Source organism: Erinaceus europaeus, chromosome 14 (assembly GCF_950295315.1).
Source record: "Erinaceus europaeus chromosome 14, mEriEur2.1, whole genome shotgun sequence".
NCBI lineage: Eukaryota > Metazoa > Chordata > Mammalia > Eulipotyphla > Erinaceidae > Erinaceus > Erinaceus europaeus.
In genome coordinates, this window is record NC_080175.1 from 43,887,909 (window position 1) to 43,915,434 (window position 27,526).

At 47.0% G+C, this 27,526-nt stretch overlaps 1 protein-coding gene across 6 annotated transcripts in view; it reads right to left on the reverse strand.

Annotated features, from left to right (window-relative positions):
* TBCD (tubulin folding cofactor D) overlaps nt 1-27,526 on the reverse strand; it is a 176,579-nt gene that overhangs the window by 58,932 nt on the left and 90,121 nt on the right. For all 6 annotated transcript variants that reach the window (XM_060171682.1, XM_060171679.1, XM_060171680.1 and 3 more), the window contains one exon: nt 6,994-7,150. In XM_060171682.1, coding sequence (XP_060027665.1) covers nt 6,994-7,150 — 157 coding nt within the window. The remainder of the gene's footprint in view (nt 1-6,993; nt 7,151-27,526) is intronic.

Sequence of the window (27,526 nt, forward strand, 5' to 3'; positions counted from 1 at the left end):
CCCCTGACACCTCAGTAGGCAGCCCCTTTGTAGGAGGGGACTGCTCATAAAGGGTGTGGGGCACAAAGCAGTGGGCATGGCCATGGGTGACCCCTCACAGATGCCTCTCCCACTTCTCCAGGTGGCTGCACACACCAACTGTTCTGCTTATGTCTTGTCAAACTTTGCAAAACACAGCAGGGCTACCTAATAGGCTCAAGTTGAGGGCAACTTTAGACCTTATTCTGCAAATCAGTCCTGCTCGTATCTATGAACAACAGCAGTTTCAGAGTCTTCCAATATGTGCTCGCTTGCTCTCCCTCTATCTATCTCTCTATCTCACTCATGGGAAAGACACTAAAGGCACCAGGTCCAAGCCCTAGCATCCCCATAAGTCGGAACTGAGTAGTGCTCTGGTAAAAAAGGGGATTGTGGAGAGAAAGAAAACGAAAAGAAACTAGTTTAATTTCACACTTTCAGAACAAAACTGGCTTGTTTAGAAGTACTTGTATTCCCAAGGCAAGCAGTATGATTGTAGTGGTCAAATATGAACTTGAAGACGCCCACGGAGAGCCTGCACCCACGCAGCTGTCGGTGTTTCCCCAAGCCTGGGAGCCACACACTTTCTCAGGTTTCAGGGGAGATGCGAGGAGCCAGCCCCACGGGCCTGAGTGCCCGGGCACCTTTGCCTGTCTGCTTTCACTGAGGGAGCCGGCGTGATACATCACCAGGGTTTCCCAACACACAGCAATGCTCTGTGTCAGACAGAGAGGACTTTCTTTCTCGTCCGAGTCCGGGGGAATTACCTGCCTCAACCTGCCTTGGCTTCAGACACCCGATTCTTAGCAGGTCTCACAGGGGGCCCCCGCCCCCCCCCCCCCCACATCTGGTTAGTTTAATATTTTACAGCCACAAGAAGCAAAATGTGTACTTTGTCTTAATAGTAACCCAGCCACGTTGAAGCAGAAAAAAATTTTAAAAGTCAGGCAGATAACTGGTCGCCCATCCCTGCTCTTAGCAAGGTACAGGTCATATCTCTTCTGTGCGTGAAATGCAAGCCTTGCCAGTGGTTGAGCTTTACCTCCCTGAGCCATAAAAGATGGCAACTCATAGCAGATGGCAGAACAGGGGGAACACTCTGGAGCACAGCTGGCCAGGTGGAAAGAGGTGGGCATGATGGTCAGTCACCACCAAGGAACTTTGCTTGAGACACAAAAGGTTTCTCTTCCCCCTCTGGAAGCCAGCCATTAAGAAACGCTGAGTGAGAACAAGACGTAGCTTTGAGCAACGCTTGCCTGTCCTGATTTTTTCAGGACAGTCTTACCCTCGAGGAAGAGATCTGGGAGCCAATCCCCAGGCTGCTCACACTGGCTGGCAGGCAGGCAGCGGCCCCTGGCGCGGGAGGGGCTGCTGCGCTGATGTCAACAGGAGCTCAGGAGGGAGGCTTACAAAAGAGTTTCAGGTGAGGAAATCGCTGGAAGGTGGCAGCCAACCCACACACACAGACTGGCAGCAGTGAGCACTCGTTTTTCTTCCCTTCTTGCAAACAAGTTACAGATGACTGGGGAGAAGGTATCTCTAGCTTCTGCACGACCACTCTGTGCCCTTTTCACTAGGGGCTGCTCACTATGACTGAATCACCCTTGGCTTTTCAGGAAGCCCTGGTTCCTTGTCCACACAATCATCATGCTATCTCCTCAGCAATGTGTGGTGCTTAGGGTATGACCACCCAGAGCTGAATGAAGACATGACTGAATTACCCAGAATCATCCTTTCAGACATTTAAAAGTCAGAGTGAGTGGCCTGACATATTCACAAATGAAACTGAAAGGACAGTTTATCTAAGTTCCTTTAGGAAGAAGAGTGGGTGACTCAACCAAAAAGTTGATGCCCTATGTGCTCAGACCAAGTGAACAGTCCAGGGGACTCTCACTGTGTGAGGTCCTCCACCCTCTGCCTCCACTCCTACCCCTTATCACCACTCTGATTCTCTTCAGCCATTTCTATTACATTTCAGAGGAATATGTTTTTATCTCAACTGTCTGATTCTGCAGAATCCTGAAAGTTCATGAAAGTGTATTTGAAGATATCAAGATTTTATCATCTGCCCCCAATTAATGGACTTAGAAGCTGGCAATTAAAATGTGGTCACTTATTACAAACCCAGGGAGGCAGATCTGGAAGGACACACCCCAACCGATACTCCAGGGGCAGGGAGGCGCATGCCGCAGCGTCCTCCAAGCTCACCTGGCACCATGACTCACCTGCAGGCCTGCCTCCCCGCATCCCCCACCCCCAGATGCCTGCAGCCCAGAGGGAGAGGAAGAGCTGGGGCGCAGGCTCCCTTAGAACCTGCCAGACTGGCCTGGGGAGGCTGCAGGGAGCTCTGAGGGCACAAGCTGATCTGATTTGGGGACAGGCACAGGAACAGGACAAGGGCCACTTCTAAGCAGAAACTCCTGAGGCCGTAAGCTCCTGGCTAATTAGAAGAAATTAGGTAGTGAAGAGGAGTCACCCCACCACCACCACCACCACCACCACCACCACCACCACCACCACCACCACCACCACCAGCTGGTGGTTTCAGTGTATGAGTTGCTAAGTAAACTCATTAGCAATCACTTGGGCATGCCCAGAAGTCCGGGAAACTCAACCTCCTCTGAGATCAAAGGACAGAGCAAGGCAACTGAGTTTCTGGAGACAGACACTGGACACTGCATGATGGTTTGCTTGCTTGGTCATTTGTAATAGGAGAGTCAATTTGGGGAAGCCTGGGCACTGGGAAGTCAGTGTTCTGAACATCCAGCTGCATGCCCACTCAAACCCAGCACAGGGTACATGGAGGCATGTGTGTGTGTGTGGGGGGGGGGGGCTCTTGGGAAGTGCTCAGCCCCAAGCAGTCCTGCTAAATCACTCTCTCCTGACAGGGCACTGCTGCTGGTCTATGCAGGGGCTCACATGGATTTGCCTTTGTGGATATGCCATGTAAGGCTGGCTTCATGGCCCCAGCTTACCTTTCTTTCTTGGAAGAATAGAAGGGTAACCTAGAGCTTGCATACCTCCTGCTAAGTCACTCACCCTACAGGGCATGCCCACAGCACATGTCACCAAGCCCTCGAGCCCGGCCTCCACAGAACCATCACCCTACCAAGACCAGGCTTACCCTTTACCAGCAATGCTTTTTTTTTATTATTATTATAGGTTAAATATTTTAATATTTTATTTACTTATTAAATAGAGGCAAAATTGAAAGGCATGGGGCAGACAGAGAAGAGAAAAAGAGACAACTGCAGCACTGCTTTACTGCTTGTTAAGTTTCCCCTCCCCACCCCCACAGATGGGGACTGGGGACTTGAACCCACTATAACATGTGCACTCAATGGGGTGTGCACCTCCCAGCTCCCAGCAATTCCTTCATCAACTGATCTCCAGCTCTATGAAATCACAGTTGAGGCATGGGAGTTGCAGAGAGAAAAAATTATGTGCTTGCAGCTCAAAGTGAATCCTTTGCTCTCCAAAGCCCTGGCCCCAGGGGAGACCTATCCTCTGACCCACAGGCCCCACAGGCCCCAGGACCGCCAGCACCATCTTTCTCTGCCCACGGTAGGAAGGAGGAAGGGCCTGTGAGGCTCATACATTATGGTGTGCATGGTGGCTTCCATGCCACATGTGCAGGGTGTGGACTCCTGCTCTTCCACCGAGGGAGGCCACACCCCAGTCAGCCTTCATCTTTGGCCCCACTGCACCAGTTAGGCCAGACCAGGGAGAGCCCTGAGGAAAAAGAGAGAGGGGCAAGCTCCCATGAGTGCAGAGCCGCAGACAAGCACACAGACAGGGATAAAATGTGAGGAGTAGAGTGGGAAGGAGTCTGAAAGGAGGTGCCCGCCTCATGGCGGACAACCGGGTTTCTCATCTACACGGTAGTCGCTCCACCCTCAGAGCCATCCCTCCCTCAGCACACGTCAATAATGCCATAGAAACCCTGTGAGCTGAGCCTCAGCCTGAGGGGAGCTACTGCCCTGTGGCTGCTGATGTGACAGCCAGGAAGAGATATCTCCCTCATACTCAAGTGGTGGAAGCCATTGCCAAAAGGTCCTAGGACGGAGGCCAGGTGGTGGCGCACCTGGTTGAGTGCACACATTACAATGCACAAGGACCTGGGTTCAAGGCCCTGGTCTCCTCCACCTGCAGGGAGAAGCTTCACAAGTGGTGAAACAGTGTTGTAGGTATCTTTCTATCTCTTTCCCTCCGTATCTCCCCCCTTCTCTCTCAACCACTGTCTCTATACAAAATAAATAAATATTGGGGAAAAAAAAAGTCCAGGGGCGGGACAGTTAACACATAAAGAAAGCCTGGGCAGACAGATCAGGGGAGAACTAGCATGTAGGTGGAGGAGCACAGAGGCTCAGGTAGAGCCCAATGTCTGATGACCACCACCCATTAGGACTGCCTGCAGTCCCAGCCAAGCCACTCATGCTTTGTCCTTACCCTCCAGAGGGGACAGGCTGGGAGGGGGCAGGTGTCTTTATTACATTATCACGGGCTCCTCTGCAGACTGGGCTTTGATATAAGCATCGAGATGAAGAGATACAAGAGACAGGCCTGGCTGCACTTCTGGGCAGTCCAGAGACAGAGGTCAAGAAATATCCATTGAAGAGCGAAGACGTCAGTGGGAAGAGTGACGCCCCAGCCCCCAAGCCCATAGCAAGGAGCGCAGGGTCCCTGGCCCCCATCTCTCCTCAGCTGCTGTGCATGTCCTGGTGGCACTTCCTCAAAAGCTGCAGAAGCGGCTTAGACAAGCCGAGCAGAATCTAGAAATCCATCTCCTACAGTGGAAGTGACCAGGTGATGATTCTTCCTGGCTGATGCCCCTCCCTGAGTGCTCATGAACAAAAATGGAGACCCCCACCACCTTCTAGTCAAAATCCTCCTCAAAAATGGAATAACAAATTGGGCTGCAAAAGTCCATGTACAAACTCCCTCTATGGGGGAGACCTTTCTTTGACATTTTTCCCCAAGCAGAAAGTCACTATCCAGATGAATTCAGGACAGTGACAATTGAAACTCAAGGTGCCATTCATTATTCAGATTCTAATACTGTGTGTGAATTTGTATGTCCTGAGAAGCCTTCCTTGCCTCTGAAATGCTGAAGCTGGTACAGCTCTCCTTCCAATTCAGCATTTTCCCAAGAAGCTAGAGAAGGACTGAGCTAGACTCTGACTACCTCACATCTATAGAAAGATTTTACACAACATTTTGCAGAATATCAGCTCTGGGTTTTAGTATGTTTCTAATAATTACATGAGCAACAATTCTGTGGCCTTCAAGTGAAACTACTGAATCTAAAGGTCACTGTCTGTCCCTGTCCTCAAACAGTAACCTTTTGGAGTTTGCTTTTTAATTTTATCTATATTCTACTTCCTAAATCTGTCTTCTAAATTATTGGTGCTTCTCCATGACCGCTGTGCTCAGTGCCATGTAACCCACTGGCTCCTGCATTAAGCCAAGAATACCTTCCTTACATCTGTGCATTTTCCTGGGAACCTACCCACTATACAGAACTAAATAAAGTGTTTATAAGCTTTTTTTAAAAAAAAAAAATCATTATCAGTGGCCCAGGAGGTGGTACAGTGGCTAGAGCATTGGGCTCTCATGCATTAAGTCTTGAGTTTGATTTTTTGACACTGCATGTGCCAGAGTGATGCTCTGGCTCTCACCTCCCTCTCTCTCTTATTAGTAAATACATAAGTGTGTGTGTGTGTGTGTGTGTGTGTGTGTGTGTGTGTGTGTGTGTGTGTGTGTGTGTGTATCAGCTCCCATGACCCAAAAAGAAGCCCTTGCACTAGAGTTAGTCTGCACACAGCCTGAGAATGTTGGTTCCAGTTCTTTCATCAGAGAATCAGCATCTTTCCCCACCTCACAGAGCTGTTCTGAAGAGAAATGTTCTCCACATCTATAGCAAGTGAGCAGGTGAGATTAGCCACCAGTGGATACTGAGTGACACAGATACTGGCATATAAGACCCAGAAAACTGGGTCTGGAGAGCTCTCCACCCCACCCTCCAAAAAGCAGCCTCAGAGGGCTTCCTTCCCAGTATCAAGCACCCCCAGGAAACCCTCCTGTGCTGGTGGCTGACAGCCCAGTTTCTAGACCAACCTCCATCCAGGAAAGTTGGACTAAGATGCCCTCTATGTACTCTGTATCATGGGGACACTGTGCCTTTCATCTAAGGATTTATCAACATGGGGCAGTCCCAGCCTCTAGATGGGGTGGGAAGCGTGCAGCCTGGGGGGGGGGGGGGGAGGGCGCAGTTGCAGAGGCAAACTGGAGCTCTTTTCACAGCAACATTAAGTGCTGATTTTGAGGTTGGTGATTTTCTGTGACCTGTAAATAGTATTATAAACATCAAAGTGGCCCGAGGCAGAAAAGAGTTTCCTACCTTTGTAAGTCCAGAATGCTCTTCCTAGACTCTGGTATGAACCTATTGCCTGTAAAAAAGGAACTCTGGACCTGAGTGTCTCCTCTGCACTTACATTCTTAGGGGCTGGGAGAGAGCTCACCTAGAGAAGCAGATGCACCTGCCATGAATAAGGCCCTTGTTCAAGCCCAGGCCCAGAGTGGGAGCACCACAGCTGGTGACCTGGTGCCAAGACACTGCTCCTCTTCTCTGGGTCTATCTCTCCAGACACCCTCCCCTCCCAAAAAAAAAAAAAGAAAAAAGAAAACAGGGTCAAGAATTTTGCTCAGTGGTGATATCTCACTGTATTTGTGAGGTCCTGGGTTCATTCTGTTACTACTGCATTAGATAGATAGATAGATAGATAGATAGATAGATAGATAGATAGATAGATAGATAGATAGACAGATAGAAAGATAATGAGTCTTAGCGCATCGATACCAGCTTTCTGTACACCAGTTCTTAGGAAACTGTAGCATTCACTGGCTGTGCACACACACAGGCCACCAGGACATGGTCGCAGGTGGGGCACCCCACTCCCCTCCCAGCAGGCTTACCTGGAGATGGAGGCCACAAAAGGCTTCAGCTCCTGGGGCTCGTAGGCACGTGCAAAGGCCCAGCACACGTAGCAGGCAGCATCCCTGACATTGGCACCCACACTGCAGGCTCCACGCTTCTCATCATAGGTCAACGCCTTCAGGATCACAGCAACCACTGGGCAAGAAAAGACATGGGGACATGATGGTGAGGGACTGCACCCCTGGGCACATGCTGACCTTGTGCACCAGCAGTGGCAGGTGTGACAGCAGAGACTCCAGCCACCCAAATATTTTCCTTCCCTCCAATCACCCCCCCAAAAAAAAATATTGGCAAGAAGACAGAAGTCCACTAGAATAAATTGGAGAAAAACATTTTCAAATGCTGCCTTAAAGTTTGGTGGAGGGAAGTCAGGTGGTAGTGCAGTGGGTTAAGCGCAGGTGGCGCAAAACGCAAGGACTGGTGTTAAGGATCCAGGTTCAAGCCCCTGGCTCCCCACCTGCACAGGGGAGTCACTTCACAAGCAGTGAAGCAGGTCTGCAGGTGTCTATCTTTCTCTCCCCCTCTGTCTTCCCCTCCTACCTCCATTTCTCTCTGTCCTATCCAACAGCAATGACATCAATAACAACAACAATAACTATAACAACAATTTAAAAAAGGACAACAAAAGGGAATAAATAAAAAAACAAATAAACCTTTAAAAAAAAAAAAAGACTCTTGTGCCTGAGGGTTTGAGGTTCCAGGTTCAATCCCTAGCACCACCATGATCCAGAGTTGAGCAGTGCTCTGGTCTTTCTCTCTAACTCTCTATCTCTCTCTATCTCTGTCTCTCATTAAAATTTAAAAAAACTAAATATTTAAAATAAATAAATAGGGAGTCGGGCTGTAGCGCAGCGGGTTAAGCGCAGGTGGCGCAAAGCACAAGGACCAGCATAAGGATCCCGGTTCGAACCCCGGCTCCCCACCTGCAGGGGAGTCGCTTCACAGGCGGTGAAGCAGGTCTGCAGGTGTCTATCTTTCTCTCCCCCTCTCTGTCTTCCCCTCCTCTCTCCGTTTCTCTCTGTCCTATCCAACAATGACAACAACAATAATAACTACAACAATAAAACAACAAGGGCAGCAAAAGGGAATAAATAAATAAAATAAATATTTTTAAAAAATAAAAATTTAAAAAATAAATAAAAATAAAATAAAATAAATAAATATAAAAATATTTTTTAAAAAAATGTTTGGTGGAGAAGTGAGAGCCCCTACCGGATGCCTGCCAGCTTTGCCAAGAGGGCTTTCTGTGCCCCAAGCAAGAGAGCCATGAACTTAAGCTGTGTGGCAGAAAAGAGGCCCTTAGGCTTAACTGGGGAAGGGGAGGGAGGTCACAGAGACGCCTTGGGATTTGGGAAGAACACCTGAACAGCCCTGGAGGCTGTTGTCAGGGGACCATAAAATACAGACCCACTTCCAGTTCTGGCAAAAGAATTTAGCACTTGAGCAACCTCAGAGGGAAGGAGGAAGCTCCAACTGCTACAGGATGTCTCACTGTTGTACAGAGACTGTCAGACCCTGGGGAGGTTTAGAATTGAGGACCAGAGGAACAGGGTGCTGGCTCACCCAGCAGAGCAACACACAAAACCATGTGCAAGGACCCAGGCTTGCACTCCCAGCCCCTATCTGCCGGGGGAGCTTCATGAGCAGGGGAGCAGGGGAGCAGAGGTCTCCCCTCACTCCTTCTCTGTCTCTGACCTCTAACAGAAGGAAAGAAAAAATAAGAGAGAGAAAGAAAGGAAGAGAGAAAGAGAGAGAAAGAGGGGGGAAAAAGTAATGTTTGCTAGGAACAGTGGTGGGTGATAAATTGAGCTCAGGGGTAACTTGAGAAATAGGTTAGGTATGTGTAGGTATCCAGAATGCCGGGGGGGCTTACAGAAACGGCTTGTCCAGTAGAGTATGCGCCTTACCAAGTACAAGGTAAGGGAAGGTTTGGGGTAAAGACTGGGCCCCAGCACATGCAAGCACCATGGACAGCATGGGAGGGGTGTGCTCCATGAGTGGTAGAGCAGTGCTGAGGTGTCTCTCCTCTCTTTCTTCCTCCTCTACCCCCTTAACCAGAGCGCTGCTCAGCTCTGCTTTTTATAGTGATGAAGGTATTGAACCTGGGATTTTGCAGTCTCAGGCATGAAAGGTTTTGTTTGTTTGTTTGTTTTGCAATATCACCAGGGATTTTATTTATTTTTATTTCTTTATTGGGGAATCAATGTTTTACATTCAACAGTAAATACAATAGTTTGTACATGCATAACATTTCTCAGTTTTCCATATAACAATACACCCACTAGGTCCTCTGTCATCCTTATTGGACCTGTATTCTACATACACACACACACACACACACACCAGAGTCTTTTACTTCGGTGCAATATGCCAGAAAGTTTTTTTATATAACCATTATGTTATCTCCTCCACCCTCCAAAAATAGAAAAAATGAGAAACTGAGTCCAGAAGGTAGAAATCACACTCCATAAAAATCTTTACAAAATTAAAGATAAATTTATGCTAAAGATTAAAATAACTGCAATATTTAAGTCACTTGAAGGACACTAATGGATTATTCTTTGGATTCCACTTGAAATTGCCTGTGTTTTGGTCACTTTTGATATAAGGGCATGGGAGTTGTTTTTTTTTTAACTTTTCTTAATTTATAAAATGGAAATATTGAGAAGACCATAGGATAAGAGGGGTACATTTCCACACAATTCCCACCACCAGAAAGAACTCTGTATCCCATTCCCCTCCCTTGAAAGCTTTCCTATGCTTTATCCTTCTGGGAGCATGGACCCAGGATCATTATGGGGTGCAGAAGGTGGAAGATCTGGCTGCTGTAATTGCTTCTCTGCTGAACATGAGGGTTGGCAGGATAATCCATACTAGGCATGGGAGAATTTTAAGATTAATAATAAGAGTAGTGAAATGTATAAAGGAGCTAAAAAATTACCATATTTATCTATAACACTAAGTAACATGTACCTGAGAAGGGTTTGCTTATTATGGAATGTAATTTACTTACAAGAAAAATAAAATATATTCATGCACACAGTTTATAATGTTTGTGGGGAGCCTGGGAGATAGTACAGCCTCTTAGAGCACCTAGTTGCATGCCTGAGGACTGAGGCCACTGGTTCAATCCCCATCACCACTTTATGCAAGAGCTGAGCAGTCTTTGGTCCTCTCTCTCCAGCCTCTCTCATACTTACTCTCCCTCCCCCTCTCAATATTTTATGTATTTTAATGAGAGAGATACAGAGAGAAAGCCAGCCCAGCTCTGGCTTATGGTGGTGCTACGGATTGAACCTGGAACTTTTGGTGCCTCAGACATGAAAATCTTTTCTGTATAACCATTATACTATCTCCCCAGCCCCATACTATCTCTCATAATAAAGTAAATCAATCCTATTTTTTTAATTTCTTTATTGGGGGATTAATGTTTTACAGTCAACAGTAAATACAATAGTTTATACATACATAACATTTCTCAGTTTTCCACACAAAAATACAACCCCCAGTAGGTCCTCTGCCATCCTGTTCCATGGGCTGAAAATGGTGAAATCATCATTTTTACTCTGAAAATGTCCAATAGTTCCAGTTTATCTATCTCTTCATTTATTGATTTTTCTACCTGGATGATCTGTCGAGGGTGGGGTGATAAAGTCCCCTATTATTACTGTGTTGCTGTTAACATAGTGCTGTAGCTCTTTTAGTAGATGTTTGGTGCATTTAGATGGCCTCTCCTTGGGTGCACAGATGTTTATAATCATTAAGTCCTCTTGACTGATTGATCCTCTGAGCACTAAGTAATGCTCATCCCTATCTTTTAAAATTTTATTTATTTTAAGGTCTATCATGTCAGATATGAGCATAGCTGTTCTTGCCCTTTTTTGCGGTCCACTGGCTTATGTGGTAGTTTTCCATCCTTTCACTTTGAGTCTGTGTGTTATCTTGTTGAGTTAGGTGGGATTCCTGCAGACAACATATGGTTGGATTGTGTTTTCTGATCCATCTTCCTACTCTGTGCCTTTTAATAGGTGAATTCAGGCCATTGACATTTATTGAGATTACAGATTGAAGATACTTTAATGCCATTATTGTAGATTTATAGAGTGTTCTGATATATGGCATGTTTATGGTGATCTGATTGTGTATAGGTGACCTTTCAGAACTTCTTTCGGGGCAGGTTTGGTGGTAGTTGATTCCTTCAATTGTTGCCTGTCTGAGAAGATTTTTATGCTTCCATCTAGCCTGAATGACAGTCTAGCAGGATACAGTAGTCTTGGATGAAAGCCTTTCTCATTGAGCACTTAATAGATATCTTGCCATTCTCTTCTGGCCTGTAGTGTTTTTGTGGAGAAGTCTGCTGCTAATCTTATGGGTTTATCCTCTGTCAGTGACTCTTTATTTTTCTCTTGCAGCCTTCAGGATCCTTTTTTTATCCTTATTCTTTTTCATTCCAAATATGATATGTCTTGGTGTCTTTAAGTCTGGGTTAATTCTTTTTGGGGCCCTCTGGGCTTCTTGAATCTTTATGTCTTTTATGTTGTCTAGAATGTCCTGAAGAATGCTTTCTTCCCCTCCCTTTCTTTCTTCTTCTGGTAGGCCTATAATGTATATGTTACTTCTTTTGAAGTCATCCCATATGTCTCTATTGTTGTTTTCGGTATCTCTCAATCTCTTTTTTGAGATCTCTTACTTCTTAAGTTTTCTCTAATTTGTCCTCAATCTTGTTAATTCTGTTTTCTGCCTCACTTATTCTATTCTCTCTCCCCTCTGTTGTTTTCTGTAGCTCAGCTATTTTGTTGCCCTGTTCTGATACTGTATTAACATGTTCAGCTAGTTGTGCTCTTAGCTCAGTTATTTCACCTTTCAGCTCTCTAATGACCTCAAGATAGTTAGTGCTTTCTTTCAGAGACTCACTTGTTTCTGCATTTCTGATGATAATTCTTTCAAATTCTTTCCTCACTCCTGTGACTAATTCCTTAGCTAGCATTTGGATGTTGATCTCATTCTTCTGTGTTTCTACCTTTGGGGGGTTTTAGCTAGACTTTTGTCCTAGTTCATTTCTCCAATGTTTTTCCTTGGTTTAACCATTATTATAGTGTGTTATGAGGTCCTTCTCAGTACTTTCAGTCAACTAATCACTCTTGCCTAGATTACCTTGTGTCTAAGTAAGGTACTTAAAGAGTTAATAGCTGTGGAAATTAACAGTTGTTTCAATGTTATCTCAATTCCTGAGTTGAAGGACAGTGGCTCTTAAAGCCTCTTTTGTTCTTTTTCTTCCCTGTAGGCTATGGTAGTCTGAGGGCTTTTTACCTATAAGTAGTTTTTTTTTAGCTTAATCACTCACTCCTGACCAAGAGATAAAGCAGGGTGGGGAGAGAGACAGCACAGTGGTTATGCAAAGAAACTCTCACGCCCCAAGGATGCAAAGCTCCAGGCTCAATTCAGCTTCTCTAGCAAGCCAAGCAGCACTACTGGGCCCTATGAGTTTCTAAACAAGTCCAATTTATAGTCTGTAGGTTCTAAGGCAATTATTCATCATGTTCTCATGAGGAGAACAATGTGGAAAGGCTCCCACAGTACAGCCCCACTGCTAGGCCACCAGGGAGTATATCTTCTCCTGAGTTTCCTGGTCAGTTCTCTGCTTCCAAATGTCAGCACAGGGCTTCCCCTCTGCTGCTCCAGCCTCTGAGGGCAGTTGCAAATGGAGACTCACAGTTGCATTTGTTGAGTCTTACAGGAGTCCTCTCCTCCCTTGAGCAGTCTTTTTGTTGGTAAAACAGACTGGAGATGGCTCCTCTACTGGCAAACTGCCAGACTGTTACCAGCTGCTCAGAAGTAGATATGGGATTTAGCCCCAGGAATCTCTCTATAGGCTCCTCTCTGTCCACAAGCCACATGTATTTTCACTCACTGGTGACTTGGAGGGTTCCCAAAGTAGTCCCAGTCTCATCTTGTTTCAGTCTCAGGTGATCTTTGATATTCCTTGTTCTTTAGAGAAGTTTCTCAACTGGGTTGAGCTGAGGTCTGGGTAGATATGTGGTCTCTGGATGCTCTGGTGACTTGGTGGGTTCCCATAGTAGGTCTAGTCCTGTCTTGTTGCTGTCCCAGGTGGTTTCCTTTGATAATCAGTCCCTTTTTTTATATATAAGCTTAAGGGAATTTATTTTATAAATGAACTAAATATTTTTTTTAAATATTTATTTTATTTATTGGATAGAGACAGAGAGAAGTCAGAAGGAAAGGGAGAGATAGAGCGGAAGAGACACTTGCAGCATTCCTTATTGCTAGGAAGTTTTTCCTCTGCAGGTGGAGACCAGTGTCTTGAACCCAGTCTTTGCATATTGGAACAAGTGAGCTCAACCGGGTGCACCACTGCCTGGTCTCGATGCAAACAATTTTTAAAGTTACTTAAGTAGCTACATCAGGAAAACATAATAGGGGCAAGTTTGAGCAGCAGCAGGCAGAGATGGGAATGAGTGCAGGACAGTGAGCGAGGGCAGGGTGCAGCTCCAGTGGCAGTAGAGCCGTGGAAAGCACCAAGTGTGTGTGTGTGTGTGTGTGTGTGTGTGTGTGTGTGTGTGTGTGTGTGTGTGTGTAGGGGACCCCTCCCATAAGTGTGGTGTGAACTGGGTTTCATGAGGATTTCAGCACACAACCTGGGCACGCTCCTTCTCTCAGCAATGCCAGCTCTGAAATCTGCCAACAGTCTGAGAACAGACACTCCAGGCACGGAGTAAAGAGAAACAAGTACCAGTGATGAGTGCGTGCAACTGCTATCACAAAATCACCTTCCAGGAAATGTTTCTAAAAATAGTCACAAAAAAAAGAAGAAATCACAGGAAGCTAGTAGGACTATGTATTATCTACGACTCCCCACTGTCTTTTTTCACCTAAGGATTTTTGTTGTTCTATCTAAATGGCAACAACAACAGAATTGGTTCTGTAAGTTTATTTCATGAAGAGTCTTTCTTCCTTTCTTTCTTCATTAGGTCAGAATTTTAGAGGAGAGGAAAGGGGATATAGAGGGAGAAAGATATCTGCAGACCTGCTTCAACACTTGTGAAGCTTCCCCCCTAGAGGAGAGTATTGGGGGTTCAAATCTGGGTCTTTGTGCATGGTAACGTGTGCTTAACCAGGTGTACCGCCGCCTGCCACCCCCCCCAAGGTAGGTTTTCTTTGTTTGTTTGTTTTTTATTTTTTGCCTCCAGCGTTATTGCTAGGGCTCAGTGCCTGCACCAAGAATCAGTCAGTTCCTGCACCACAAATCCACTGCTCCAGGAGGGTAATTTTTTCCCTTTTGTTGCCCTTGGTTATTGTTGTTGTTGTTGTTACTGCTGTCGTTGTTGTTGGATAAGACAGAGAGAAATTGAGACAGAGGGGGGAGAGAAAGACAGACACCTGCAGACCTGCTTCACCGCCTGTGAAGCAATCCCCCTGCAGGTGGGGAGCCGGGGGCTCGAACCAGGATCCTGTGTGCTTAACCCACTACACTACCACCTGGCCCCCAAGGTAGTTATTTTTAATAAGACTGTGAAAGGCTCTCTTGCAAGTTTACTTTAAATTACTTAAGATAAATATACCCCAAGATGAAAGACATTGAATTACTGAGCATGCCCATCTAAACCAGCAGTGAGGAACACAGAATGTATATTGCCTCATAGAGTGAGTGGGGTCACCCCACCTGCAACAGACTCCCCACAACCTGCAGCAGATCTTACTTGTCTCCAAGAACCCCAAACACAAGCCCACTCCTTGCTACGTGGTCATGTCCTTGACCCAAAGGCAGCACGACACTCTACTGAGAAGTGTGGCAGGCCCTTCAGATTCACTATGAAGCTAAGTCCAGGCCCTTCCCCATACCCCACTCCAGTCTCTGGGGGCAAGGGATTAGGCATTCCTTCTTACCTCCCTATACCTCTGAAGATCCTGGGAGTGGGATTCTCACCCCAGCTTCACCCTTCCTGGCTCCTCTAGTCACTGCTGAACTACCAGTGGCCAGAGAGAAAGGAGACATGGGGGAGAGAGAGGATCACGACCACATCCAAGTGTCCCTGGCACCTCTACCCAGGCTCCCCACTGGTCTTGGCATCTTGGCCACAAGTAGGGGCCACCTTCTCCAAATAACAGGGCTTCCACTCTACCGGAGCTCCTGCAGACTCCCAGATGCATGCTGAGAGCACAAGCTGAGCGGAAGCCATCAAAGCAGACGAGGGTGAGCCCACAGTCCAGGCTCCCACCCACCTCCATGGCATTTACCACTGGAGAAAAAGTATTTACTGCTAATTGATGATTTTTCAACTCATACTAACACAAATCAACAGTGCCTCGGAGGCCTCTGGTTGCTCTGTCTGGAATGACTCCTGGTTCCCAGTGCTGCTCACATTCGTTCTCTTGTGTTAACAGTGTAGCACCCTCAAGCCCCAACAGATATCAAGGCTAATAGGTTGTGACACCTTTAGGAGGAAAGCACCATATAAATGCAGACTTGCTGTGGATTCCCAAAAACTACTGCTATACTGTGGCTGACCAGTGTGCTGGGAAAGGCCAACAACGATTCTATAGCCCCAGGGGAAGATAGATGCTACTTGCTGAGTCCCAATTTACCGGTCCACTGGACAAAATCAATCTCAAAACAGACAACTATGAATGACAGTTGTCAGTGCTCTAGCCTGACTACAGGCAGACACCAGCCAACCGTTCGCTGAGAAGTGCTCCAGGCCACCCAGGAGAAGGCCACCTCTATGGACATGGCACCTTATCAAGTTCACTAAGGCACTGGGGAGTCTCCCCTACTGAATCCCAGAGCCTGAGCTGGGTGGGAAATCTAGGCGACTCTTTGCAAGTCAGACAGCATTTTCTAAAGCTCCATGTGAGCTGGCCAGTGAGCCCAGTCAGTCGTGAGGAAAGGGACACAGACTGCCGGTTTGTCTTTCACAAAGGGATACCTGCCTCAACACACAGAGACTTCTCACAGTGAGACTGAAGTCTCTGTCAGGAAAATTAACAGACTCCCCCATCCAATCACAGGCCCTCTGGCTTCTGCTTTCTCAGGCAATGGGAGAAGGGCAGACAGTCAGAGCTCAGCCTGCTGAAGAAGGGTAAAGAGCAGTGTGGGGCTGTGGGCTTCAACTTTTGGGTGTCAAGGTGACCCCACACACAGATTTTAGTCCCTGGCAGCCCATGAAGCCCATGCACTGCATCCTGAGGAGGTTGCCTGAGGTGGTAGATTTCTCTATCCTCTTAGAAAGCAGGGTCAGAGAAGTGAAGACCCAAATTTGCACAGCCTTGTGGACCTCAGTCAGACCCCCTCACACACCTGTGACAAAATCAGTGGCAGCAGTAACCACAGGGAAGACACGACTGCTGGCAGCCCACCGGATTGTGCTGGGTGGGTCTGACAATAGAGGCTCTCAGTGGAGGAGGGCTGTCCTCCTCAGTCCATTGCAGAAAAAAAAAAAAAAAAAAAACTGGTTTGCAGAAAGCAGAACAACTTAGGAGAACACAAGCTGATGCATTTATATATAGATATAGATAGGGAGAGGGAGAGGGAGAGGTGGGGGGGAGGGGGAGAGAGAGAGAGAGAGAGAGAGAGAGAGAGAGGAGACACACCAGAGTATCACTCTGGCATATGTCATGCTGTGGATGAAAACTGAGGCCTCCTGTATGCAAGTCCTCCACTCTGTCCACTGAGCAACACACCCTGGCCAGGTCACTGGTGGATCTCTTTAATAAGAAAACATTCAGCACAGGCCCAGGGTGGGTGAAGGGCATGGGTTTCTAGGCCCTTCTGCGCTCCTCAGCTGCCAGCTGACCTCTGGGCCTTCTCCAGACTCCTCTGTGTGAAAGGCTGCCTAGGCATCCAGCTCCAACACTCAGGGACCCACAGGGCAAGAACAGATCAGCTTCAGTGGCCATATAGGCACTTGGGTACCATAAAGTTGTTTAGGGGTGGAGGGTGACATGGGGTGACATATGGAGTAGAAACAGTCTTTTGCAATTATCTTTTATAAAAAGTCATTACCTGAGGAAAAAAAGAAATCCAAAAAAAAAAAAAAAAAAAACCCTATCCAGATCCAACAGGTTTGAAATAAGGAAACTCTTCAATAGCTTTGAACAAAAACCCTTCTCATGGTTCCAATTACAAACTGAAAATGCATGTCAAATATATAAGACTCCCCAGAGGGCTTCCTTTTGGCAACCCAGAGTCCAGCAATGTAATTTAAATTCTCTTCTCTTAGACAGCATGTTATTTGTCTAACACCAAGCGCCTAAGGAAAAAGCAGACTCCAGGTGAGAGAAACGACTTAACCCTCAGTGTGCCATGCTGCCTCCTGTAGGGCTGTTAGGGCTTCATCACAGGGAGCAAGGGAGACCATCATCGTAAAGCCAGCACAGAGCCCATGCCTAACAGGTTCTACACAAGAAATATATTTTCTTTTTTTTTTTAATTTTTTTAAATATTTATTTTATTTATTTATTCCCTTTTGTTGCCCTTGTTGTTTTATTGTTGTAGTTATTATTGTTGTCGTTGTTGGATAGGACAGAGAGAAATGGAGAGAGGAGGGGAAGACAGAGAGGAGGAGAGAAAGATAGACACCTGCAGACCTGCTTCACCGCCTGTGAAGTGACTCCCCTGCAGGTGGGGAGCCGGGGTTCGAACCGGGATCCTTATGCTGGTCCTTGTGCTTTGTGCCACCTGCGCTTAACCCGCTGCACTACGCCGACTCCCAAGAAATATATTTTCAATAAGTAGTGAGTCAGACACTGCGCTAGGCCATGTCTCCCAGGATTCACTGGAGCAGGAGATCCTAGGATGCACAGTGCCATAACTCTTAGGATGCATTGGAACAACACTTCCCAGGTTGCACTGGGACATGTCTCCCAGGATGCACAGTGCCCTATCTCCCAGGATGCATTGGAGCAGCACCTCCCAGGCTGCACTGATGTCTCCCAGATGCACTAGAGCAGCATCTCCCAGGCTAAACAAACCTCATCATACAATGAAGCTAGGCATGGAGCCACCCTCACACCACAAGCCCGCCTGCCCCAGCCTGAGTTGGAAAAGCACCCAGTTTCCCAGGGGCAGGCGTGGCCAGCACTGTAGAATTTCCATTTCGGCCACCAATTACAACAAATAGACATCATACCTTTGTCAAAAATGCAGCTCAACTTGTTCAGGGAAAAAAAGCCAATGATGAACTCACTGGGGGGGGGGGGGGGCAGGAGGAAATGACAGACAGAATTTCTGGTTCCAGAGACAGTTGATTTTCAGTTCCCACAGGCCATTTCTGAAAAACTGTCCCAATAGCCCTGAGCTAGCCCACAGTTAGCAGAACCACAGTGGGAAGTACAGACTGTGCTGGCCTGCTCTGGTTGAGACTCCCCCATCCTTAGATGCCAGGAGACGCTGGCCAGGGTGTGTCTCTACCGGTGCATATGGGAGCTGAGTAGACACCTGGCCATGCACAGCTGCTATCACTCTCCCCCAGAGCCCTTAGTACAAGCCACACAATCATGGGGGGCACAGAAAGTCCACTCCCTTTCCAGGGAAGATCACATGGCTATGACAGGCCAAACAATCCTCCCACACACCCTCTCTGGGAACAAGTCCCCACCCACACTGTCCGTGGTGCTGTGGCTGAGGGCTCACCAGTCTCACTGGGTGTCTGTAGATCATTTGAGTTCTACACTGCAGGTACACACAAGGTGCAGCTAGGTGGGTCCAGCCACTGTTATTAGCATGCACAGGAATCAGGGCCTCCGCTCTCCCCAAGAGTAATGCCAGCATAGGACAGAAGGAAGTCACTGTCAGGACCTAGGGGCAAAACCTTCCAAAAACGTAATGTAATCACAAAGCCTCTGACCATACCCTATGTCCTCCAGCTTCAGCTCCAAGGCCACTTCCTGACACACCTGCCCAGTTCTCCACCCGACAGGGTCTACACTGACCCTGAACCCACAAGTAGAGCTGAGCTTGCAGTCCAGAGGGCTCAAAAAACTGCCCCTGAGAACAAGTCAGTGAAACAGCAAAACTCTACTGAGTGTCCCAAACAGCTAGAGATTCTGATTAAATCAATGTGACAGATAGTAAGAAACTTGGGGGATACCCAGAGCTGCCTCCAAGATCTCCAGGACACAGCGTGCTCACATGTGTACTACTAGACAGGAAGCTTCTGTTCCCAAACCATTCAAACTTCTTTTTTTATTTTTTTTATATTTATTTTATTTTCCCTTTTGTTGCTCTTGTTTTTTTATTGTTGTTGTAGTTATTGTTGTTATTGTTGTTGCTGTTGCTGGATAGGACAGAAAGAGATGGAGAGAGGAGGGGAAGACAGAGAGGGGAAGAGAAAGAGACACACCTGCAGACCTGCCTCACAGCCTGTGAAGCGACTCCCCTGAGGTGGGGAGCTGGGGGCTCGAACCGGGATCTTTACACCGGTCCTTGCATTTGCGCCACATGCACTTAACCCGCTGCGCTGCTGCCTGATTCCCCATTCAAACTTCTTATACAACCATTCTTCCGGGGGTGGGGGGGATTTGTGGGCTGTAAGATAGCTCACATAGATAGCGCACCTGCTTTATCATGCACATGACCCAACTTCAAGTCTGCCCCCACCTCACCAGTGGAAAGTTCAGTGCTGTGGTGTCTTTTCCTTTCTCCCTCTCTCTACTGAAAAAGTTGGCCTAGAGCAATGAAGTCCTGTTGACAGAAGAAGAAAAAAAAAAAAAAAAGGGCTGTTTTTAGAGTGAATCTTTCAAAATAGCTTGTTTGAAAAACAATGAAACAAAACATTGTCTCTCAATCTTTTCATACTCTTTATATGTTCCATTGAAAACAGTGGTCTGGGAGGTGGTGCAGTGAATAAAGCATTGGACTCTCAAGTGTCAATCCTGAGTTCAACCCCTAGCAGCACATGTACCAGAGCAATGTCTGGTGTTCTCTCTTTCTCTCACTCTCTCCCCTATCTTCTTCATGAATAAATATATCTTTTTTAAAAAAAGAAAGTAAGTAATTTGCAGACAGCAATGGAGTGCCTGCCTGAGGTCCGAGATTTGATCCCCAGTACTGTATAAGCCAGAGCTAAGCAGTGCTCTTGCTTATATAAATAAATAAGTCCTACATGATGGGCCTAGACCTTGAATAAATCCCTCTCTCCATTGTTACCAGTCATTTCTATCAGGAACAACACAACAGACCCCATAGGACCTTGCCCTCAACTTGGATCAACAATGGTAGAGAATGTTCCATCCTCCAAAGGGAGGCTGGACAATATACTCTATGCTACACCTGAGGAAGATGGATCCTGAAACTGGGGCAGCTTGGAACGTTCCTACTTATAACCACAGAATGTGAGCTCAGATCTACAGAGATGCAGAGGTCACACAGGCTCCTAAGCTGAATATGGTCCCCAGATCACATCAAACAGATGGTGTTTATAATCAACAATATTTATACACCTTTCCCATATTTGGGAGCTACTCTCTTCCCTGATCCAGCTTTCTGGTCCTTCTTTCAACCATGGCATCATCTCCCCAGACAATAATTAGGATCCACCTGCATATCAGATTTCAGGCTCAGGCAAAAAAAAAAAAAAAACACTAGTATAGCCACAGGCCCTTTGGAATATAACTAAAATATGCCTACTAGCTATCTACAAAATGGAGACCCCCCAACTCTTCATCTGCACTATTCCAGCCTTTAGGTCCATGATTGGTCAACAATTTGTTTGGCTTTGTATGCTAACTCTCTTCTCAACCACCAGGTTCCAGATGCTAGCATGATGTCGACCAGACTTCCCTGGACAGACAACCCCACCAATATGTCCTGGAGCTCCACTTCCTCAGAGCCTTTCCCCACTAGGGAAAGAGAAAGACAGGCTGGGAGTATGGATCAATTTGTCAACATCCATGTTCAGCAGGGAAGCAATTACAGAAGCCAGACCTTCCACCTTCTGCATCCCACAATGACCTTGGGTCCATACTCCCAGAGGGATAAAGAATAGGAAAGCTATCAGGGGAGGGGATGGGATACAGAGTTCTGGTGGTGGGAACTGTGTGGAGTTGTACACCTCTTATCCTATGGTTTAGTCAAGGTTTCCTTTTTATAAATAAAAAATTAAATAAAAATAATAATAACAAAAAAAATAAATAAGTCCTTTAAAAAAGTGACTTAAAAAAAAACTCAGAACATGTTTGATGTGTTCATTTTTTGTCGTCGTTTTGAAGGGCTTTGTGGTCATCTTTGGAACTTCACTATTCCAGGGTAACTTTTTCAGATAAAAGAAGCAAAACAGAGACGGGAGTGGGGGTGGGGGTGAGTGGAATACAAAGTACAAAGTATAAAGCTTCCTTCTGCACAGTGGGAGCCAGCCTCAAACCTAAGCCCCACACATAGCAAAGTAGCTCACTATCCAAATGAACTATTTTGCTGGCCCAGTACATTAGTTTTTTCAGTTTATTTATTTTGATGAAACAAAAAAAAAGATCAGCACACTGCTCAGCCGTAGCATATGGAGGTACTGGGTCCTCGCATATGCAAGTCCTATGCTTTGACGCTAAGCTATTACTCCTGCCCCTAAAGGCAAGGCACCAGGAGAGAGCTCACCTGGTAAGTTCAAGCCCAGAACCACACAGAATAGCAAGCTCTGAGGCTGGCAGGTTAACTCTCTATCTCTCTAAATAAAGATTTTTTTTTTTTAAAGTCAGGTCCACAAAGTGGCTCGGGTATGATGCATATGCTTGAGCCTGAGTTCATTCTAAGATGTTCATGCTGCATTAAAAATTTTATTTAGGGGAGTCGGGCTGTAGCGCAGCGGGTTAAGCGCAGGTGGCACAAAGCTCAAGGACCGGCATAAGGATCCTGGTTCAAACCCCGGCTCCCCACCTGCAGGGGAGTTGCTTCACAGGTGGTAAAGCAGGTCTGCCAGTGTCTATCTTTCTCTCCTCCTCTCTGTCTTCCCCTCCTCTCTCCATTTCTCTCTGTCCTATCCAACAACGACAACAACAATAATAACTACAACAATAAAACAACAAGGGCAACAAAAGGGAATAAATAAATAAATTTTTTTTTAAATTATTTAAAAAATTGGTAATGGAGGACCGGCGTAAGGATCCTGGTTTGAGCCCTGGCTCCCCACCTGCAGGGGAGTTACACACAGGCGGTGAAGCAGGTCTGCAGGTGTCTACCTTTCTCTCCCCCTCTGTCTTCCCCTCCTCTCTCCATTTCTCTCTGTCCTATCCAACGACATCAATAACAACAATTTTTAAAAAATGGGCAACAAAAAAATTGGTAATGGTTTGCAAAAACAAGAGGGGGAAGGAGAAGGAAAGAGAGAAGGAGAGGGACAGAAAGAGAGACCTTCTCATTTGACCAGTAATGACACTTTTGGGTATTTATCCCAGAGAATGAAGACAAATTTTTTTCACACAGAAACTGGTACACAAATAGTCACAGCAGGTTTATTTACAGAAGGCAAATGTCTTTGGGTAGGGAGAGGAATGTTAAACACAGGGTAACACACTCACACCATGGAACATGAGGACAAGGAATAGGGAGCATGCTACCACTATACACCACAGCTGGGACATGGATCTAGGAATCTGACTGGAAAAAAGTTAGTCTCCAAGTGCAGTAACCACTCAACTCCACTTAGGAAACATTACTCAAATGACATAATGGGAGTGGGGAGGAGAACACAGGCAGGTCTGGTGGGCTAAATGACTTGCAAACACACAAGAGTGTGTACAGGATGGGGGACATCAGGTCTCTGACCCAAATCAGGTCAGGATGGGTAACATCGGGTCTCTTGTACCAAAGCCTTTCCATGGTGTGGGGAAGAGTGAGCAGGACTGACTGTGAAATGCTAAATAAGTATTGCACAATGAGAACAGTACTTGAAGGCAAGAATGATGAGAAAAGCCAAACGGGGGGTGAGCAGGAACAGGTAGTAGGGGTGTAGCATAACACCTCAGAAGGAGGTGAAGAGTCCAAGGCTCCCAAGAGCCACCCTGAGCTCCTGGACACTCTAGGACAGCACACAGGCATACAGTTACAGGGTCTGCAGAGAAGCGCAATAAAGACAGCCCACCAAGAACAAAACAAACAAACAAAAAAAAAACAGTGGACATCTAAGCTTAAGGTGACCTGTCTAGGCGAGCACACACATTATCATGCACAAGACCCCAGTCCCCACCTGCAGGGGGAGAAACCTCAAGAGTGGCGAAGCAGTGCTTCTGACGTCTCTCTTCCTGTCCCACCTTCTGTCTCCCCGTTTCTCTGCCTCAAAAATATAAAAGCCACCAAGAGTGGGAATGGATTCACTGTGCAGGTACCAAGCCCCAGAGATAACCCTGGTGTGAATAAAAAGTAATTAAAAAGACTACTCCTATCATGTATGGTAGGAGTTATGACATCTCTTCTCAGACTGGAAGGATTAAATTAAAAAAAAAACGAAAAAAAAAGAGTGGGGAGTCAGGCTGTAGTGCAGCGGGTTAAGCGCAGGTGGCGCAAAGCGCAAGGACCGGAGTAAGGATCCCAGTTCAAGCTCCTGGCTCCCCACCTGCAGGGGAGGCACTTCACAAGCAGTGAAGCAGGTCTGCAGGTGTCTTTCTCTCCCCCTCTCTGTCTTCCCCTCCTCTCTCCATTTCTCTCTCTCCTACCCAACAACGATGACAAAAAGCAAGGGCAACAAAAGGGAATACAGAAATAAGTAAATATTTGTTTAAGAGTCCACTGGGAGCAGTACAATTGCACAGGCATGAAGTCTCCAGTGTGTTATCAAACAAAAATAAAATAAAATAAAATAATTAAATAAAATAAGTAGTGGGGGACTGGGGAGACAGCATAATGGTTCTTCAAAACTTCCACACCTGAGGCTCCAAGTCCCAAGTTCAAACCCCAGCACCAGTCAGTCAAAGCTGAGCAGTGCTCTGCTCTATCCAACTAAATCTTTCTCATTAAAACAAACAGCTCATTTTTAAAAATAAAAATAAAGAAAAGACCAGTCTTAAGGTCCTAAGAACAAATAAGTGAAGAACTGTCAGTATGGAGAGCTGTAACTGTCCCTGAGGAAGATGACCCTCCTGGGTCAAGTCTTCAGACAGTGAGTCAGTGTGGCCGCCATTCAGAGGGGACCAGACAGGGGCTTTACCATGTGGGCATTGAGGCTGGGGAGTCAGCTTTAGTCAGAACAGCCAGTGGTCCTTTTCCTACCTCTGAAGCCCCCTCCAGAATCTCAAAGCAGGACATGAGGCCAGAGACAGCTCACCTGGTAGGGTACCTGCCCTACCATGCATGCAGCACAGATTTGAGCCCTTAGGAAAGCTCTGGTGTTGTCTATCTGTCCTCACTCTGTCTATCTGGAATAGTCAGCCTGGGGCAATGCTGTTGTGCATGTCCAAGGCCTCCGCTCTGCAAAAAGAAAGGGGGGAGGGGAGGACAGGACATTCCTGAAAATGGTTGATCATGGCAATATGTACTTTGTCAATTTTACCAGTTGACCATGCAAGGGGGGGAGATGCCCCGTAAAGCTGTTCACAGCCCACCACACCACTGCACACAGTAGGTGCAACCTCCTTTCAGTCAGTGTGTTTCTCACTTGGTGCCATGAAGCCACCTCTATCAGGATGAGTTCCCCTAACTCTGACCCCAAGGGGAAGGGAAGGCAGGAACTTGGGGACTAACAGAGACCAGCCACACAGGACACAGAGGAGTCCAGGACATGTGAGCATCACAACAAAAAGGTCATAGGGGCGAGGCCAGGAGGTGGCACACCTGGTTAACTGTATAGATTACAGTGTGCAAGGACCTGGGTTCAAGCCCCTTGTTCTCACCTGCAGGAGAGTCACAAGTGGTGAAGTAGAGCTGCAGGTGTCTGTCTCTTTCCCTCTCTATCTCCCTCTCCCTTTTCAATTTCTGTCTCTATCCAATAATAAATAAATAAATATATTTTTAAAAGGTCATGGGGGCAGAGAATGAGCCCCTAATCTTATACATCTTTTTATAACTCCACAGGAAAGTGACAGACACACAGACACAGACACACACACACACACATCCATCTCTCTCTCTCTCTCTCTCTCTCTCTCTCTCTCTCTCTCTCTACATTTGCAAGGCTCCTGTCTCCAGACTGGCTGTGAACAAACTGTCACCACCCCAGAGGGAAGTGTAGCCCCAAACTGGCCCGGGAGCAACTGGATGCAGGCAGGGCACCTGGCTCACAGCAGTGCTGGGGCTACGACTGTCAGCAGAGATCACTTGGGCATGCCCTTCTCCACCTTTTCCACTCTGAGACCCACCCAGTGAGGCATTTTCTATAAGATCAGAACATTCGGCTCCAGGGAAGTCTCCTCTCAGAGATCCTGCAGGCGGGGGGGGGGGGGGGGGGGGGGGGTTGGGGGGGGTTGGGTTGGGCAGGTGACAGCTGTGGCTGGTCTCCCAGAAGGAGCAGGAAGTAGCCCTGATGGCCCAGCCCTTCTGAGACCCAGGATTGCCCCCCTCTCCAGAGCTCCCCGGGGCTGCACATGCATCCTGCTGAGTCAGGGCTGTGTGGCAGTGGCTGTCACTTCACATTCCAAGAGCAAATGCCACAGAGCCAGAAGAATACACAATGGGTCATAGTTTATCAAATTCAAACATAAGAAAATAAGGTACCCAGGCAGGGTAGATAGCATAATGGTTATACAAAGAGACTCTCATGCCTGAGGCTCTGAAGTCCCAGGTTCAATCCTCTGCACTACCATAACAAACAAAAGAAAGGAAGAAAAAAAGAAAAGGAGACGCCCCACTGTCAGATCAACACCTGACACGCAGGACAGCCCAGTGAGCACAGGGACTAAGGGGCCAACAGAGACCCACCTCACAGGACACGTAAGTCCAGGATATATGACTGTCAAGAGGCAGAAAATGAGCACCTAAAAGACAAACTAAGCCACAGGAGGAGACAGAGGGGCCAGAGACCATCGGCCCACAGCTGACACACTGTCTCAGCACCTTCTCAGTGACATCAAAGCTAGCAGCAGTCCTGCCTCATGGGTGCTGAGTGCTAGGGAGGTCACGTTTAATGTTGCAAATATTTCTTTTTCTTCTGTCATTCAAGGGACTTCATTGCTCTGATCAACTTTTTCAAACAGACAGATAGACAGACAGACATGGATGGGGGGGGGTAATGAAAAGAAACCACAGCACCAAAGCTTCCCCTTATGCAGTGGGGGAGGGGGGCAGGTTCCAACCCAGGTGAAGGGCACAGCCAAGCAGGCGTCCTCCCAGGTGAGCTGTCTTGCTGACCCTGCAAAGCTTTCTTTTCAAGCAGTAGATGTGACCTGTGCAGAGCAATTTATTCGAATAAACGCTCCAAGGTCTGTATGCCACTTTCTTCCAGTTCTGAGAGGAAAGGCCTTCTCATTCTTACTGTCCCCGAACTGGACTAGCATGTGGCACAGTCAGCACCTGTCCCCTTGTCCCTTTGCCAAAGGCCAACAGGGAGGAGAGAGGGGTGTGGGCATGTGGAGGGGTGCCATGCTGGATGTGTGAAACGCCCACAGATGATGACAGAGTTGCCCAAGTACAACAACTTGAAAGAAGCAAAAACAAGCATTCAGGAGAATTAAAGGCTTAACCAGGAAGTCAGGACCAGTTCTGCCTCTGACTCATAGCCTTGGATTCCAGGCTGCAGAGACCAGGCCTCCTCCAGACACCAACCACAGGCTGGGTGACTATCCTGGGGGCACTCCGCCTTCCCCTGTGGAGGGTCAGTGCCCTACACAGCCTGTGAAGGCCCAGCGAAGAGGACTGCCGGGGAGGGGAAGGTAGAATAATGCTGAGCATGTCACTGTCCCCAACAAGGTTATGGGGGAAGAGGGCTCCTCCAATCTCACCTCCTGGAGTCACTGCCAGGGATAGCCAGACAACTGCATCTGGACAGCAGAATGCCAATACAGACCTAGAATCTCTCAGGTCCACACTGTCTGTGCCTGCTGGCCCAGGTTTGAGTCCCAACACCATGTAGGGAGGACCAAAGGTTCGAGAGAAACTCTAAGGATGGTGAGCAAGTGTTATGATGCTCCTCTTTTTTCCCCAGCTCTTTATCTAATGTTTAAAAAGAAAGCTGTTAGGAGTCGGGTGGTAGTGCAGTGGGTTAAGCACACATGGCACGAAGCACAAGGACCGGTATAAGGATCCCAGTTCAAGCCCCCGGCTCCCCACCTGCAGAGGAGGCGCTTCACAAATGGTGAAGCAGGTCTGCAGGTGTCTATCTTTCTCTCCCCCTCTGTCTTCCCCTCCTCTCTCCATTTCTCTGTCCTATCAAACAATGATGACAACAATAATAACTGCAACAACAATAAAAGAAAAAAGCCAATGGCAACAAAAGGGAAAATAAACAAATAAGTAACTATTTTTAGAAAAGAAAGCTGTTGGCTTAAGAAGAGGTTAAAACCATATATAGGTGAGGCATGGCTTAAAAAAGATAAAAAACCATATGGTAGGGAGTCAGGTGGTAGCACAGCGGGTTA